Source organism: Rhizophagus irregularis, chromosome 24 (assembly GCF_026210795.1).
Source record: "Rhizophagus irregularis chromosome 24, complete sequence".
Classification (NCBI taxonomy): Eukaryota; Fungi; Glomeromycota; class Glomeromycetes; order Glomerales; family Glomeraceae; genus Rhizophagus; species Rhizophagus irregularis.
Window position 1 is genome coordinate 3,010,011 of NC_089452.1, and position 17,905 is coordinate 3,027,915.

General features: G+C 27.7%; 5 protein-coding genes across 5 annotated transcripts; 2 read left to right on the top strand and 3 right to left on the bottom strand.

Annotated features, from left to right (window-relative positions):
* Positions 1-35: 35 nt before the first annotated feature.
* Positions 36-1,840, top strand: OCT59_016346 (uncharacterized protein). Its single transcript, XM_025331455.2, has 4 exons — positions 36-342; positions 481-707; positions 787-1,131; positions 1,225-1,840. The coding sequence occupies exons 1-4, from the start codon at positions 103-105 to the stop codon at positions 1,484-1,486; spliced, it is 1,074 nt and encodes a 357-aa protein (XP_025187555.1). The 5' UTR covers positions 36-102; the 3' UTR covers positions 1,487-1,840.
* On the bottom strand, positions 1,841-3,606 carry OCT59_016347 (uncharacterized protein; the record flags this gene model as incomplete). Its single annotated transcript, XM_025331454.2, has 6 exons — positions 3,354-3,606; positions 3,102-3,261; positions 2,965-3,032; positions 2,214-2,859; positions 2,039-2,141; positions 1,841-1,954 (listed from the first exon to the last, which is right to left on the bottom strand). The coding sequence occupies exons 1-6, from the start codon at positions 3,586-3,588 to the stop codon at positions 1,841-1,843; spliced, it is 1,326 nt and encodes a 441-aa protein (XP_025187554.1). The 5' UTR covers positions 3,589-3,606.
* Positions 3,607-4,459: 853 nt separating this feature from the next.
* On the top strand, positions 4,460-6,283 carry OCT59_016348 (uncharacterized protein). Its single transcript, XM_025313357.2, has 10 exons — positions 4,460-4,492; positions 4,571-4,711; positions 4,795-4,973; positions 5,035-5,084; positions 5,143-5,270; positions 5,341-5,419; positions 5,487-5,611; positions 5,683-5,762; positions 5,845-5,998; positions 6,063-6,283. Exons 1-10 carry the CDS (start codon positions 4,469-4,471, stop codon positions 6,129-6,131), a joined length of 1,029 nt encoding a protein of 342 aa, XP_025187553.1. The 5' UTR covers positions 4,460-4,468; the 3' UTR covers positions 6,132-6,283.
* A 3,793-nt stretch (positions 6,284-10,076) lies between these two features.
* Positions 10,077-15,689, bottom strand: OCT59_016349 (uncharacterized protein; the record flags this gene model as incomplete). Its single annotated transcript, XM_025313356.2, has 14 exons — positions 10,077-10,106; positions 10,177-10,255; positions 10,325-10,413; positions 10,489-10,570; positions 10,649-10,760; positions 10,924-11,002; positions 11,075-11,247; positions 11,323-11,392; positions 11,467-11,624; positions 11,716-13,920; positions 13,989-14,172; positions 14,265-14,735; positions 14,819-14,973; positions 15,071-15,689. The coding sequence occupies 14 exons, from the start codon at positions 15,687-15,689 to the stop codon at positions 10,077-10,079; spliced, it is 4,506 nt and encodes a 1,501-aa protein (XP_025187552.2).
* Positions 15,690-16,169: 480 nt separating this feature from the next.
* Positions 16,170-17,822, bottom strand: OCT59_016350 (uncharacterized protein; the record flags this gene model as incomplete). Its single annotated transcript, XM_025313355.2, has 1 exon — positions 16,170-17,822. The coding sequence occupies one exon, from the start codon at positions 17,820-17,822 to the stop codon at positions 16,170-16,172; it is 1,653 nt and encodes a 550-aa protein (XP_025187550.1).
* Positions 17,823-17,905: the final 83 nt, after the last annotated feature.

Sequence of the window (17,905 nt, forward strand, 5' to 3'; positions counted from 1 at the left end):
TTTAAATATGAAATAGTGACGTGTTAGGAAGACGCGTCTAACTCGTGTCAGAACATTTACTTTTTTTTCTTTTTCTTCTTTAAACGACCTTACTATTTCACAATGACAGATTTTCCAAGCTTCACTTATCATGTTAAACCACTTCTTAGTGACCTTATCAATAATGTTATGAACTTTGACGAATGGGTTACAGTGCTAAAGACTAAAAACTTTGGAAGCTTGATTTTTTCAGTAAAAAACGCTTATGTATACTCTGATCCACTTACGTCAGCGATTATTTTATGTCTTGCTTTTGCTTTGTGGGTTTGGATCTTAAGTACTATTACCAGAAACTTTTCTCAGGTATTTATGAGAGCGAGGTGGTTTGGTGGGCAATATTTTAAAATTTTAAATTTTATCTCATGTACATAATTATTTTTTCCGATTAAAATAAAATTATTCTTTTTTATATTAATTGACAAACTTCCTTATTTAAATAAGGTTGATAGACTTTGGAGTATTCTTCCTGTTATTTTCACGTGGCATTTTATTCTTCATGGATGTTGGAAATCATCATCAATAAGTTTACCAAATGAAAGTATTTTTAACTCTTGTAATTTGAATGCACGTGGTGTTATACTTTGCTTGCTTACTACAATATGGGGAGCACGCTTAACTTATAATTACGCACGTAAAGGTGGTTATAAATGGGAAAGTGAAGACTATAGGTAATATTCAAAGTTGACTTTCTTTAAACTTATAAAAAAGGGTATTTCGCTCATTCTCTTTTCTCGATTGCGATCGTAGATGGTCAATTGTAAAATACCGTATCCATTGGATTATATTTGAAGTTCTAAATATAATTTTTATATCGTTATACCAATGTTTTCTACTATTGGCTATGACATTCCCGTCTTACGCTGTTTGGTATTCTGCCCCTACTTCTTCATTAAATTTATGGGATTTATTTGCTAGTATATTGTTTATCGGATTCCTTATAGGAGAAATTGTTTCCGATAATCAACAATGGAGATTTCAAAGTGAAAAATATAAATTAATCGCCAAAGCCAATGAAAATTTAAAAAGGACGGCGATTTTTGAAGGGGATTACTCTTTTGGATTTATTACTCGTGGTCTATTCCGTTATTCAAGGTAGTTATTTAAATTGTTTTAATTAAAAAAGTGTCAAAATGGTTGAAAAACTTTATAAGTTTAAATTTCATATAAATTTATTTACTTTTTAAGACATCCAAATTACTTTTGTGAAATGGGAATTTGGTGGAGTTATTACATATTTTCTATCGCTGCCGCTTCTTCTAAATCACAATGGATATTAAATTGGACGATGATTGGAACCTTGAGTTTGACTATACTATTTCAAATTACTACTCATTTAACTGAAACTATTTCTAGAAAGAAATATCCGATGTATGAATTGTATAAAAAAAATACCAGTAGATTGATTCCTTGGTTTCCTGGTAAAAATATTACTAAGAAGAAAAAATAGGCCATTATTTGACACTTGATGCTATTTATAGGATATACTAAATATGCTAAAACATTACTAAAAAAAAAAAGAAAGATCGTAAATAATTTTATTTTATGTTACAAGATTATTGTATTATTGGCTTAAATGATTTTAATTATAATACAATAATAACATAATGCATTATTGTTTTTCAGTAATAACTATTACTATTACTCCTTAAAAAAGAGTGCTTTATATTAATAAGATAATTATGTTCATTATACTATTAAGGAAATTGTAACGAAATCAACCAATCTTTTGTATATAATTTTTTTTAATCCGGTTAGAATCTTTTTATTATTCTTAACAAAAATAAAAATTCTTTTCATTTTATTATTTGTTATTGTTTAAAGAAGTATGATAAGCCCAGTTTAAGAAACGTAACATAGCAATCATAGAATAATGTGTACGTGGTGATGATACAAAATGATATCCATGATGTGCTCCCTAAATTGAGACAGTACCCGCGAAAATAAAAAAACAATCAATTATCGGTCCCAGAAATAATAAATTACAAATAAATTTACTTACCGGAAGTTCTATTGAAACAAGTTTAGAGTTAGGTGCACTATTACGAAATGTTTTTACAAATTCTCTACAACTCTTTATATTTATTAATTGGTCATTATCTCCACTACACAAAAAGAAATATTTTTTTTTTAAAAAAAATTCTTTGTCCAACCTATCCATTTAAAAATATACTTACTGAATTATCAAAAAAGGTACAAATTCTTCATTAAGATTACCCTTTCTTTCTACTAAAACTTCAGGAGAAGCATTCTCTAACATTTCCCGAATACTATCCTCGCTCATATTACTGGGATTTTTACCACAAATTTCCAATGAAAACCATTCAGGGTTAAAAGCTTTATGTTTATTTGTAACATCATAAATACCATTAATACCAACACAAGCTTGTACTTTAGTATCAATTTGTTCAAATCCTGGTTGATAAAGTTTATCATTAGCAGTAAGAGCCATCAAAGCAGCCAAATGACCGCCAGCTGAATCACCCGATACAGCAACAAAATTTGGATCTCCTCCATACGAAACAATATTTTTTTTAATCCACCTTAATGCTCTTTTACAATCTATTAAACAAGCGGGATAAGGATTTTTTGGTGCTAAACGATAATTAATTGAACATACTATCCAATTATTACTTGATAAATACCATGGTTGAGGAAATGGTATTAATTTATCCATTGACATCCAATTACCACCATGTATAAATAACATTACTGGAAGTGGATCTTTTTTTTGTGAATATTTTGGTATATAAATATCTAATTTTAAGTAAAATTCATTTTCTTTACCAACTTGTCGTAATTCTTCTTGTGTTCCATATGTAACTTTTGATATACATACGTAAAGGGATTAAAAGAAAGTTAGATTAATTTAATTCTTTATAATTATGAAAATAGTCCTTTTTTTTAAAAAAAAAAAATTATACTCACTATCTCTGAATACTTTTATGTTTAATGGGATGTGTAGTGGCGGCATAACACAAAGCCAAAATTTCGATCTAAGGTTCGATCACGCTTATTATTAAAAAGATACATTTTTAAAAGTAATTTCTAAAAAAATTACTTACGATGTGATACTAGGTAATTCGGGACCGTACCGTTCGAATTCACGAGTTTGATCGAGTATAATTTGACGAGTTTTATAATTATTATAAAAATTATATAATAATATTGACATAGTGAATATATCCAAGATGAGCATAAACACTTGTATTAACGATGATTTTACTATTTTGATCGAAGGAAGGAAAGGAGAATTTTTAAAAAGTTAGGTATTAAAAAAAAAATAATATATATAATTATTATATGCTTTTATGTACCAATTGGAATGGAGAACCAAACATCCATAATAGCGATAGCAAACCACATCCAAACTTTAAATAAGATAACATACAAAGGGAACTCAGTAAAAATAGTTCCAATTGTAGTTGTAATACAAGCAGACCAAAAATTCCGAGTTTTAGGAGGCCATTGAGCCAAGTCAGTAAGGAACGCTAATAAAGAATTTATTAAAATATAAGTTGTCCACACACTAAATTTCAATAATGATGACATATTGAAAATCTAGTTTATAAAGTAACGTCCTTAGAAGTTTGGTTAATTTATAAAGAATGAAATTTTTTTTTTGTTTAAAAAAATGTTAATCAAAATAACAGAAACCACATGGAAAATTCATCCAAATGATCTAAAACAAACATTATGAAATTTCAACATGGTTTTCATAAATAATTTCTTTCAAACATGTGAAAATTTAATTCAAATATCTTATACATATTAAGTAATTTAAAACTAAAAAAAAATGATCCTTAGATTACATAATAAACTCTAAATAATTATTTTTATTATATTAGGGAATTATTGAAATTTTATGCGATCAATCAATTTATCTGTAATATTTGTAAACAATGCAACAAAATCACATTTTTTTTTTTTATCTTAGATCGATTAGATGATGAATTACTATATATATGCATTTCATTTTTTTTTTATTAAGGATTTTAGGACCCCTTAAAAATGTCAAAAGGCAAATGAGCAAATAAATAACTACTTTATTTCCTTTAAATGTCTATGAATGTGATAATGTAATTATGTAATTCAATACAAAAAAAAAAAATTAAAATTACATATTTCATTAGGATATTAGACTTTTTTGTCCTAATTTCCATTTATGTTAGTATTTAGTAACTCTTCGAATTCCCTAGTTCTATTTTTTGTTAAATTATAAATTTCATATCTTAAGGCACTATAATTTTTATCTACCTCATTATTACCGTGGATGTGACACGATGTGGTAAAATATTATCTCGTGACTGTGAATTTTATGTTAAAATGACCAATTATATGGAGTCACGCGGGGTGGAAAAATGACGGTGACACTAGGAAGATGTGTATAAAAATGTAATTTTTTTGAAAAAAATTTCTTTTTGAATAAAAAATGGCTGAACACAAACGGAAAAAGGTAATAAAATAAATTCAGACTTGTTTTTTTTATTTATCTTTGACTTATCGTTTCATTTTTTGTTAATACTAAATATAGAACTCACAAAATATTAAGCATACTAAACAAAAAAAAATTCGGTCAAATACGAAAAAATTATATACTGTTAGTATTGCGCTTCCAGGTTCTATAATAGATAATGCTCAATCGATTGAATTAAAAACTTATTTGGCAGGACAGGTAACGTTATTGACTCCTCGAAGTTGATTATGTTAATTTAATATCTAAAAAAGAATTTTTTATTTTTTTTTATTTGTTAAAAGTTGGCCCGATCATTTGCCATCTTTAATGTAGATGAAATAGTAATATTCAATGAATTAGGAATGCAAAAAAGTTCTCAATCTCAAATTGATTCGCACACAAAAAATAAACGAGAAGAAGGAATATCTTCAGATCCAAATGTATTTTTGGCTAGAATATTGCAATATTTAGAAACACCTCAGTTAGTAACATTTTTTTTTTTTGTAAAAAATATCTTGAATTCTAATTAATCTTTTTCTTAGATATTTGCGGAAAGAACTTTTTCCCGTACACCAAGATCTTACATACGCGGGTACGTAAATGGTAATGTTCTTACAAAAATTGTAAATTAACTTTTTTCTTTATAATAGGGTTATTGAATCCATTAGATTGTCCTCATCATGTTCGTAAAGAAGAAAAAAGCCCATTTCGTGAAGGAGTTATAATCAACAAAAAATCAGGTGGTGAAACATCCTTAGTAAATGCTGGACTCTCTAAGGCAATTATACTTTTAAAATCAAACATTGTTATTATCTAGAATTACTGACGCTTTTTTTTTGTAAATTTAGCATGTAATAATCGATAAATCAATTAAACCAGGTGTACGTGTAACTTTAGATATGGGAAATTATGAAACATCAAAAAACGGTAATAATTACTTTGCATCTTATCTAGTTTATTTCTACACAATTAATTGAACAATTCTTCCTTTTAGATAATCAATATATAGAAGCTAAAGTCATATCACCAAAAGTCCCAAAACAACATGGGCTGTATTGGGGTTATAATATTAGAATAGCAGATTCTATATCAAAAGTGTTTACTGAATGTTCTTATCCTGTAAGGAACAAAGAAATTGCTAACATTCAAAATTTTTAATTAGTTAATTAAATATTAAACTCTTTTCAAAGGATGGTTATGATGTAGCTATAGGAACATCTGAACGCGGAAAAGTTGTTGATGATATAATAGACGATTTGCCGGAATTTAAGTAAAAAATAATTCAAAAACAATTGTCATGGAATTATTATTATTTGAAAAAGGATTAACACGCTCTTGATTTATTTCTTTAGTCATTTGCTGATCGTTTTTGGCGGACTAGGAGGTATAGAAGCGGCAATCGACGTTGATGAAGATTTAAAATGTAGTGGTGAAGAAGCTGATGCATTATTTGATTTGTGGGTAAATACTTGTCCTAATCAAGGAAGTAGAACGATAAGAACAGAAGTAAGGATAATTTAAAAATTTTTTGCAAAAAGATTATAGATTGGTTGATTACATTTCTTTTTAGGAAGCCGTGTTGATCACAATGTCAGCCTTAAGGGTTGCTATTAATATAAAAGGTAGAAAAGAAAATTAATGCATTTATAACGATTTATCATGTTATTAAAAAGATTTATGAGATGATTCAAATGATATAAAATCATCAAATTTTAATCACTAGTTAATATTTATTGTAAACTAACTAAATTCATAATTTTTTTAATTAAAAATGCATAGAATTTACCTTATATATTTTTAAATGAAATGATTTTATCTTATATTATCAGTTACATAAAAAATTATTTTAATTTGAAGAAATCTTATCTAAATGGACCTGGCAATCAAAGATTATATTTTTCCAATAAGCCCGCACCAATTCAATTTTTCGTTTAACATACCCCCCCCTCCTGTTTTGGATTTTTTATGTAAAAAAAATACATGTAATTTAGGCCGGAATTAGACAAATCTTAAGTTCTTAGCCGGAATTATCATCCAAAATTTTTGCTCACTCTTTTGGTCAAAATTTTGGCCAAAATTAATGGTAATTCTGGCCATGTATTTTATTTTATGTATTATTTTTTGTCCAGATTGGGACCCTCTATATTATGTTAAACAAAAAATTGGCTTGGAGCAGTCTAAGTGAATAGCTTGTATAATTTATTATATGTATACATCACATTTTTACTAGTAAAAATAATAAAAAAAAAATAAGCAAATTAAATGGATTTTTTTTTTAACCTTAAACTATAATCAGATAGGTTTTTAATAAAAGTATTGCTAAATATTACAGCTGGATACTGGATGATTGTCAACTTACTGGAATTAGAGTAGAATTTAAGTAGAATCAAAAATAGCATGAAATTTCGCCATTAATATTTGTTACATTTTGAAGATGTGAAAATCATCTGCAATGAGATTTAGCAATGCCCTTTTAATAAAGTTGAAAAATTTTATTTGGAATTTACTTAATAAAGATTTTATATATTTATATAAAAATCCACTTTTATATATATAAAACTTAAAGGCAATTTCTATTTGTACACGGGGTGTTTGAACCCGGGTCATGTGATTATTGCCATTTTGGCTAATAGCATAAACTTCAAAATTAGTAGATAAATGGATTTTTGCCTGCTCTACAAGTTTACCTAAGGCATCAAAGGTGCTTTTGAATGTCAGTTTTGACTTTACCTATGAATAATTGATTTTGCCGATCACTCTTAAAAAATTTAGGAAATGATCGGCAAAGACAGTTTTCATATATAAGTCAAAAACGGCATTCAAAACCCCCATTGATGCCTTAAGTAAATTTGCAGAGCAGTCAAAAATACATTATATTACATAGAAAAAGTAAAGGGTGTGACATTGGTGTCATTATATTTCACATGACCCGTGTTCAAACACCCCGTGTAAACTTTGAAATTTTCAAACTTAAATTTCATTATTATTCCAAAAAAAAATATTTTTTATACTAATTATTTAATTCTAACTAGAATTAAATTATATAATTTAATAAAAAAAATCCCAAAAAAAATTTTGCCAAATAAGAGGAATTTTTGAACTAAGATTTATATAAGTTTAAAAGTTATAAAATAAGTATATTTTAGCCTACTCTTTAAGTTTACTTAAAGAGTAAAAGTGGATTTTAAATAGTATTTTAACTTTACTTAATAAATAAACAAATTTTATTGATTATATCTAAAAAACCTTATTTGATAGTCTAGGTTATACATGCCACCCAAATTATTTTGAACTGCCGTAATTATAAGTAAAATCCCAAATTCAATTATGGCATCCCAAATTATTTTGGCACTTTACATAGTAAATTATATATAAACCGAATGAATTATGGCATCCCAAATTATAATTATGGCATCCCAAAATAATTTGGGCAGCATGTATAGTTTAGGTAAATTTGCAAAGCAAACAAAAATACATTTATTATAAATAATTTGGAAGGTTATATATGTGATAAAAAGTTTTATTTAGAAAAAAAAATTTTTTAAAAGTTATATAATTGAAAAATGATATTCAAACCTATTTTTGATATTTTAAATAAACTTGTAGAATATACATGCTGCCCAAATTATTTTGGGATGCCATAATTCATTCGGTTTATATATAATTTACTATGTAAAGTGCCAAAATAATTTGGAATTTTACTTATAATTACGGCAGTCCAAAATAATTTGGGTGGCATGTATATTGTAGAACAGGTAAAAATACATATATTATATATAAAATATAGAAGAGCATAGTAAACATGTAATGTATAGTTGGCTATGTATGCAGGATATAGTTAAATAAGGACCCTAAACAATTATAATCAAAGTCATATCCCCTATATTAAGAATTTTTAAAAATTTATTATTGCCATCTTGAATTTATTTTAAAACTGAGATATAAATGTAAAATTTTAATAAAATAGTTGCCTTCCTACTATTTATAATTTTGTAATTTAAAAAGTAATATTTAATAATATAGTTTTTTATTTTTTTTTGAATATTTCTATGTATACTGAAAGTGAAAAAGTGTATATTTTTTTGCCAAATTTTGCCTTATTACGCAATTTTTCTTTAAAAGAACCATTTTTTTCTATATTATTTTATAATATTAATTTAATAAAATTATAAGATAAATTATGTATAAAGTTTAAATATAATTGGATATGACTTCAACTATAATTATCTGGGATCCTGTTAAACATCACATATAAAAGAATCACGTAATCATACATAATACAAAATAGAATGGTTTAGGTCTTTTCTTATTTAGTAATAAATAATGTAGATTTGTATAGAATACGTGTAAAATTTTGCATACCTTACATACAGTGTTTATTTTTTACTATGCAGCATGTGTGCAGCGCATATAATCAGAATTTTGCACACATCTTTTTTAAAAAGGATGTGTAACATACATACAAAAAATTTTGAAATATCCTTATATGATTGGACGCATATGTATTACAGTACTTATTATAGTAGTATAGTCATATTAATTTATCATACAGTAAAACTCAATTAATTATACACCATCTGCACAGTAACTTTTTATCAAAAAATTAACACTATCTACATATATAAGTATCCATACACTACATATTATCATAACATCTGAATTTGAGTATTATACAAGGATCCTGCCTATTACTAATAAATATTACTATAGAAAATTTTAATTTTTATATGAAATCTATTAGTTAATTAACTAAAAAGAAAAAAAATCATAATAATATAATATAAAATTTTCTTTTATAGAAGTTGTCTAAAGCAAGAGCAACAGTATAATTTTAATTAGATTAATTTTTTATAAGATTAATATAAATTTTAAAATCATAAAATAAGCATATTTTAGGAAAAAAAGTGGATTTTGAATATTGTTTTTGATTTTACATATGAATAAACAAAACTTTGCCAATCGCCCAATCATATCTAAAAATGAATAATGAAAATGAAAAAAGTAAAAACAGGATTTAAAACCCTACTCTGTGCTCTAAGTAAACTTACAAAGCAGGCAAAAATGCATTTAGTATATATATTGGTTATATATATGGTAAAAAGATTTATTTATAAAAAACAATTTTTTTTAAAATCACATAATTTGCCCTTACTGATAAATGGAATTTTATCATACAAAATACATTTATCTTTATTTATTTTTAAAAAAATATTTTTATTATAAATCCTATTACAAAAAATTCATTAATAAAATAGTTATTAAATCATAAAAAAATGGTATTTGTAAAAAAAAAAATTCAAATATATACATATAAATAAATTTAACTAAACAAATATAATAAAAAAAAGTCTACAAAAAAAAATTTGATGTAAAATTTTTTTGTTTAAAAGTAAATAATTAAATAAAATAGTAATTATTATTTTTTTCATAAAACTAAATTTGTTAAAAATAAAAAATAAAAAAAATCTTATTTAACAAACTATATTTTTTATGAAAAATAATAATAATAAATATATCATAATTATTATTTTTTTTTTACAATTATATATATATTATTTTTTTTTATTTTATATAATTTAAATATTTAAGTACGTCCAGGTATTGAAATATATTCCTATAAATTATAAATTTAATTAATATTTAAATAAGTAAAAATGGAAAAAAGTGTAAATATAATAATTTACTTTAAAATGAAAATTAGGATTTTCTTGTGCAAAAGGATGCTGTAAAAGTTGTTCTGCGGTTGGCCGATTATTTGGTTCTCTTTAATAAATATAAATGATTAAATATTATTAATAAATAAATTATTATTAACATAAATTTTAAACTTACATTATAAAGCATTGATCTAAAAAGTTTCTAGCATCAGATGACATTATAATGTCTTCTCTTATTGGTGGTGCTTTTTTCTCACTTCCAAGCTATAAATTATATTAATTACAATATTAAATTGGAAAAAAAATCAATAAATTTAATATTTTTAATAATATACTAACTTTAAACATAGCAGCAAGATCTGTTAAATTATTCCAAGGTCTTTCACCAGCAAACATTTCAAGTACAACACAACCAAGACTCCTACAAATACAAGAATATTAAAAACATTATATAATTTCATTTTATATGTAATAATATTAAATAATACAAAAACTTCACCATATATCAACTTTAGCACTATATCCTTTAGTAGAATTAAATACTTCTGGTGCCATCCAAAAGATAGTACCTTGCAATGACATATTTGAACTATGATCATAAGCAAGATGCTCTAATTAAAAAGTTAAAAGTAAATAAGTAAATTTATAAATAGGAAACTCCTATATTTTTTTTAAAGTTAATAAATAGGATACTCATGTATATTTTTTTTATAAAAAAAAATTTAAACTAATACTTATACTTTTTTTTTTTAAAAAAAAAATAAAAATACATACCACTCTTTTTTGATATTCCAAAATCAGAAATCTTGCAATATCCTTCTTCATCAACAAGTATATTATCTGCTTTAATATCCTAATAAATAAAGGAGAATTAAATATACTAAATTCATATATTATAAACCAATAAGATAAAAATGACATTTACTCTGTGTAATATTCCTCTATTATGTAAGTATTGCAATCCTAATAAAATCTGCCGTGTGAATGACCTTACAACAGGTTCTTTAAATGCGCCATAAATCCTCAGACAGGTACCAATAGATCCGCCATTAACATATTCAAGAAAGATATTAATGGCTTCGTCAGTTTTTTCAAACCCTATGAATTAAATCATAAAGTTAAATACTTGTTATGCATACAAAATAAAAATAAACACAATGATATACGACTAACCAATATATTGGACAATATGTTCATGATCTAGATCTTTCAGAATTTCCATTTCATCAGTGAAAGATTTGACCTTTATTTATTATAAAAAAATTAAATAAGAGTATTATAAATTGATGTAGCAATAGCTTTTTATAAATTATATACCAAATTTTGTTGTCTTTCGTTCAACCGGTCCGATTTTGTCTTTGGCAATTCAATTTGTTTAACTGCCATTATTTCGGATGAATTCACATTCATAGCAAGGAACACTTTCCCAAAAGTTCCTTTACCAATTAGTTCACCTTTTGCCCATGATATTACGGCTTTTTTTTAAAAATAAATAAATAATGAATAAATTAATAGTTAAAATATATCAACAAAACTCGATAAAAATTATTATATAAAGATACGAACGTTCTCTTTCTGTGGAAACACATTCTCCAGGAGGAACTTCTGGAGGACAGGGTTTTTTATGTGAAGGAACAAGAACAATTTTTTTATCCCATAATTTAGTAGTAGGTTTTCTAGTTAGCTTTTGTGGCACTCTGATTGCATCACTAAAAGCTTCAATTGCACTAACAACTCCAACTGCTAGCTTTTTGGTTCTTTCTTTTCTTTCTTTCTTTTCACGTTGTTCGCGTTCATGTGCTTCACGAGCAGCAGCGCGGATAGATTTTCCTCTTTGAATTTTCCCTCCAGTTTTTACTGTAGGCGCGCTTGGTGATTCCTCGTTTATATTTGGTTGTTGGACAGAATCTACAATAGGTTTATCAAGATCATGACCCGGAAAATATTGTTCTAATTGTTCAAACAAATCTTCAGCCGTAGGACGGACTACCCATGATTCGGTAACACCTCTACGCAGTGATACTGTACGTGCTAAACCGTTTTTTGGTTTTTGTGTTGGGGATGCACTTTTATTATTTGATTGGATTCCTTCAGACGGAGATATTGAATTACTATTTCCTGTTTCATTTATGACATCATTAGATTTCATACTTTCTACATCACGCTCTTTATTATCATTATCATTAATATTATCAGGAAGATTATTATTTCGATTATCTGAGCTAAAACTTTTAGTTAAATCTGTAGTTTCATCATTACGCATAATGAGAGAATTTGTTGATTGTCCACTATTTGGTGGTGATTTTTGGTTTTGAGGTCGAGGATCTTCTGCTGCTGCTGCTACTTCTTTATTCTTCTCTTCAGAATTCGATTCACTTGAAATTGGCTCTTGGGCCCAAAAATCTTCATCACCTTCACTATCCTCTGACGTATAACTTAAAGACTTAGGTGGTATAGGCACATTTTCATCATCTTCAATACTAGTCTTATCAAGAGATTTTCTTAATGGATCAATAGAATTTATTAAACTAGAAGTACGAGGAGGAAGCTCATCATTAATATGTGACAAATTATCGGTTTGTGAAGGTTTTGAGGATTCTTTCCAAGAAGATCCTTCATTTGAAGTATTTTTATCTTTAAATGATTCTGCTGTTTCAGCCCAAAGAGAATCCTCATCATTAAAAGAAGAAATTGCGTTTTGGGTAGAAGGTTTAGGTTCTTCAGCCCAAAATGATTCTTCTTCCTTTTTTGATTGAGATGATAATGTAATTTTTGGCCATAATGGGGGTTCATCATCATCATCTGGAAACAGAGCCTTAGTAGACCCTTGAACTATATGTCGATTAAACTCTTTTCCCGGTTGTGAAAATAATTGAGGTTCCCTTAAGGGAAGATCAGGCTCGGATACCATCGCATGTATAGGACGCTGATAATGTTCTGATTCTTGATTATTAGTTGAAAGATTTTGAGGGAGGGGTAAATGAGGTTGTGATATGCTGTTATGATTCATGTACATTCCGTGTATTGACATTAAGGATTTCTGTGTTACAATATTAGGTTTTGGTGGTATTGGTGGTGGAGGCGGACTTCGGTTATTATTATCTGGATTTCTTATAATACTTTCTCGACTTGGAGGACGTCTCGTATTCATCATACCGTTCGCAGGTTGTAAAACAACTGGATGTTTTGATGAAGGAGGTAGCTGTGACCTAGATTTTAAAGGAGCGTTATTAAGAGAATAATCAACATCACCTACACGGTGTTGTGGTGATGATGAATTTGAGTAGTTAAGATTTTCCCTATCATGACGACGGTGATTTGAATTGGGAGGCGTTCGATAATGTGTTTTATGATCTGATGAATACGCATGTGATATTTGATAAGCTACATCCTTAGGTTCTCTAAATTTACTAAAATCCTGTGATTCTTCTGTTAAATGACTAAGACCTTCAGCTTTCCAACGTTCTAGAATTATAGGATTAGATCCGCCAGTAATATTATAATACTTTCTTTCATCATTGTTATTATTGAATGGTAATGAATGATTTGACTCCGGTGAAACATGTGGTGGTGACATTTCTGGAGGGGTCGTACGTCTCAATATTTTTGATTTATTTGACTGGTCTCCTCCAGAAATTATTTTACCTTGATTATGAATTTGTCCATAATAAGGATCTGACAATTGTTTTCGCATAATTAACAGTTTTAATGACCCACGAACATCGGCTTTCTTACATTTTTGAATCAATGTTTCATCATCTATCGTGGGGCCTAAAAAAAATTTTTTAATTTTTTTTTTTAGTTTAAAATACAACAAAAACATATGTAAAGTAACACACCAATTTCTTTTTGTCCAATCTCAGTCAAATGAAATGAACAATGTTCTCTCTCAATTTGAGGGATTTCCAATTGAGAAAATATTGTTTCCTTAATTGTAGAAGGATCTTCTCGCCCACCAAGGTCGATCACACGGAAAGTTTTATTATCAAAAGTCACTTGAATATTTTTTGTAGTCTCCCCGTGCTATTAAGCATATAATAAGAAAAAATATATCAGCCAAGGAAGTAAATTTAATTAAAATCATCACATTAAACTTTAGACTATGAACTTCTTACTATTTTAAGAGATGAATTAGGACCTCCTTTAGTTTTTCTATTAGAATTAGGAGAAAGAGGGCTTGTAATATCTTCTGATGTTTGTTTCTGTATTACAGAAGGATTATTATGAACTGATGATTTTGCCCATTTATCATTATTATTCATGGGAAGAGCAGCAGTATTTTCATTAGAAGAATCTGTTTCTTTTATTGAAGAAATTATTGTAGAATTTGATGAATTATTACTCTTAGTTTGCCAGCCAATTGAAGAATGTCTTGGACCTATAACTGGACTTGTTATAGGGCCTTTAACGCTACGTAAATCAGGAAAACTTGTTGATAATTTTAAAGATTTTTGTTTCGATATTTGTTCTGTTGGTGAAGGCACTGACTGAATAGTTGGAGTTGTCGGAGAATTTTGTTCATTAATAGAATTGGATAATGATAATTGGCCTCCTGAATGCGGACTTTGTACATCAGGTTGATTACCCTAAATAAAGTTTTGTCATCAGGATTAGAATAATGATAAGATCATAAAAAAGAATTATGAATACTATAATAATTATTTTAAACCTTATTAGAAAATGATTGTCGCTTTGGCCTTACATCACCAATCTTTCTAATTGCATTTATTAATCTATAACGATTAGAATCACCACTTTCTACGATATTCTTAATTGTTTTAAATTTACCAAGAGCAAAAAATTGTTCTCCACACAAATTATTCTCTAAATATAATGAAATCCATTAATAAATAAAACGTCTCTATATATATATATTTATTTAATAATTTGAATAATTTGGAAAAATAAAAAATTTTAATACCAATAAACATTGTTTTATATTCACTAAAAGAGTTATCATCAAGCCATTCTAGAACTCTATCCAATGTCCATGCGGAAGGTTCAATTTCTCCATCAAAGGAAGCGGATCTACTTCGATCATGAGTATGGCCGGTTATGTGGTCTCTGCGAGTTAATGAGGCAGCTGCACTAGTTGGACTGCTAACATTAGACCCGTCAGCATTTGCGCTCACGGGGGAAGGTGGAGAATGATGTCGTCCTGAGGAAGTAGCCTCATTTGTTATTAGATCTGTGTCAATTTCAGCAGGGAAAATATTTTGTCGCTGTAAAGAGGAAGTTGGCAAAAGTCCTAACTGACTGTAAACTCCAGGCATATCTTGTAGCAAATAACTACCAGAAGAATGCATACTAGACACCGAAGATGAACGTGAACGTGGTTCAGTAATAGGGAAATGACCATTTGAAGGTTTTCCGGTTAAAATAGGAGAAGTAGGATTTTTTTTTTGACCATTATTAGACGTTGAGTCGTTCATATTATTTATTATAGGTTGAACATTTCCGTCTGAAGGCCTTCTTACGCCCATACTAGAAGTCACATTAGTGCCAACTGAAGGACGTCTCTGATTATTTACCGACAGCATGCTGAGGCATGAGTAAATTATCAGTGTTTAGCTTAGTTTTTATGATATTACAATCTCACGTGAATATATATTACCAGACCCATCACGGCATAAGTCACTGGTGGCACAAAGTGATCATCGATCAGTTAATTGTGTTTAATATTCTGCATTTATTGTCAAAGACATGTAGATAGTAATAGTTGAATTTTTATTTGTGTGAAAGGAACAGAGATCCGATTTGTTGGCAAATATTTTGTCTTCCTGCCATCTTAGTGATGACATAAAATCTTTTGAAACATCAATGTCTTTATTTATCATTATAAAATATATATACCGTACTATTTTTATTATTTAATGCTACATACAATTAATATTTTACATATTAACTCTATTCAATAGGGAAATTTTTAGAAACCATAATTAAAATGTTTGTGTAATTGTTAATGGTATACCTCCCAAAAAAATAACAATTTTAAAATTATACCTGGATAATGTTATCTATTATAAAAAAATTTTTGTTAAGTTTACAAATTCTCTCGCTTTCCGTCTTCCTTCTTCAGACATTCGCTCACCGGATATTAAACAGCTATGTAAAGTTGTTTTTTTAGCAGATCTCATTTCTTTAACGTATTCAATTACAGCACCAACATGATCATCGGTTATATGAGAAGAATGTAAATCCAGTTGTTTTATTGAAGATTTACATTCTTTTAACAGTGTCTTTAAATATTCAGGAGAAATAATCCATTGTCCTTTCAGGTTTAATGATGACAAAGTATTTGGCCATAATTGATTTGTTTTTGTAAAGAAATATTCAATATTCGAATCACCGTAACAAATTAAAGTTGCTTTTTCCAATCTTTCATTATTCTTTAAAAATTCCAAAAATTCTTCAATGTCACCTTCACCCATTTGTATTTTTAAATCCTTAATATTCCTACATAATCTAAGAGCTTTTACTAATTTATGAGAGGATATAGTGCAATTTCCAGTTCTTGGCAATAAAACTTGTTCTAAACTATTATGACAATTTTCAATTAATGCGGCTACATCATCAGGACATACCCAATACCGAGGAGATTCTATGTAATTGGTATAAAATCCGACATATTTTAAACGTGGAAATTTTGCATTGGTAAAAGAATTCATTTTATCTCCAATATATATACAATGAATAAATTGTATATATTCTAGATTTTCAAAATCTGCTAATGCTTCCATAGAATTACAATGATGAAAATTGCAATATTCGAATTGAATCGTTGTTAAAAATTTTGATTGAGATTTAAGTGCACATAGGGTTTCCGATAATACAACTTGATACTTTGTTTGGTAATCCCAAGTGTATTTAAATTTTTTTAATTTTTTTTGAGCTCTTATTAGAACTCCTAAAGCTTTGACTTCCATATCATGATCAACACCTCCAACTTCTAACGTTTCAATAAATTCTGATACTTGAGAAATTGCTCTAAAAATTTCACTCTTGTTATTGTGTTTGCTAACACAATGAAAGCTTTTTAAACGAGAAAAACAATTAACGGATCCGGTTAAAAACGGTAACAAAGGCGTAGGAGTTTCGTAGGGTATGTCTGACAATGAAATTATATCGAAAGTTGAGCATTGATTCATAAATAGTTTAAATAATTGTTCCGTAATAAGAATCTTCAAGAAAGTTGTCTGTTGTTCATCTCCAAGATTTCCGATAACATTAGAAAACCAATCAGAGACTCCGTTATAAATATCCGAAAATTTCAATTCCCTCAAGAAAGATGGATAATCAAATATTGGTGAAGAAATTCCCTCTATTATGTTACTTGGTAATATCACTCCATTATTGCATAGATATTGTTTTGACTTCCTATTAAGACACGTGAGATAAACTTGTATTATTTTAGTAGATTCAGTCGACAAACCATTTGAGAGTTTGAAAGGGCTTTTCCATAAAATGGGGGTGGCCACCTTACACCAACTTCTGTTGACTAAAAGACATGAATAAAGTGAACCTTTTGTTTCAAGATATTCAAAAATTTCTCGTAAACATTCTGGTGGTAAACTTGTAACAGTATTTCTATTAAAAGAAAAATAACGTTCAAAAACAACTGATGGTATCGGTGGTGATTGTGACTGTTTTAAACAAGAAAGAGCTGATCCCATTTTCTTGAAAAAATCTTTTCTAAAAAAAAAAGAAGAGAAGGAATGAAAAAGAATCAAAATCGAAATTTGGTGGTTATGCGTCC

What these genes read in the sequence shown, in the direction of transcription:
- OCT59_016348 (XM_025313357.2), top strand. Translation starts at nt 4,469, where the DNA reads ATGGCTGAACACAAACGGAAAAAG. An exon ending in CCAAGATCTTACATACGCGG is followed by an intron (nt 5,085 to 5,142) that starts GTACGTAAATGG and finishes TCTTTATAATAG; the next exon opens with GGTTATTGAATCCATTAGAT. An exon ending in GACGATTTGCCGGAATTTAA is followed by an intron (nt 5,763 to 5,844) that starts GTAAAAAATAAT and finishes TTATTTCTTTAG; the next exon opens with TCATTTGCTGATCGTTTTTG.
- OCT59_016346 (XM_025331455.2), top strand. Translation starts at nt 103, where the DNA reads ATGACAGATTTTCCAAGCTTCACTTATCATGTTAAACCACTTCTTAGT. An exon ending in TGGGAAAGTGAAGACTATAG is followed by an intron (nt 708 to 786) that starts GTAATATTCAAA and finishes TTGCGATCGTAG; the next exon opens with ATGGTCAATTGTAAAATACC. An exon ending in GGTCTATTCCGTTATTCAAG is followed by an intron (nt 1,132 to 1,224) that starts GTAGTTATTTAA and finishes TTACTTTTTAAG; the next exon opens with ACATCCAAATTACTTTTGTG.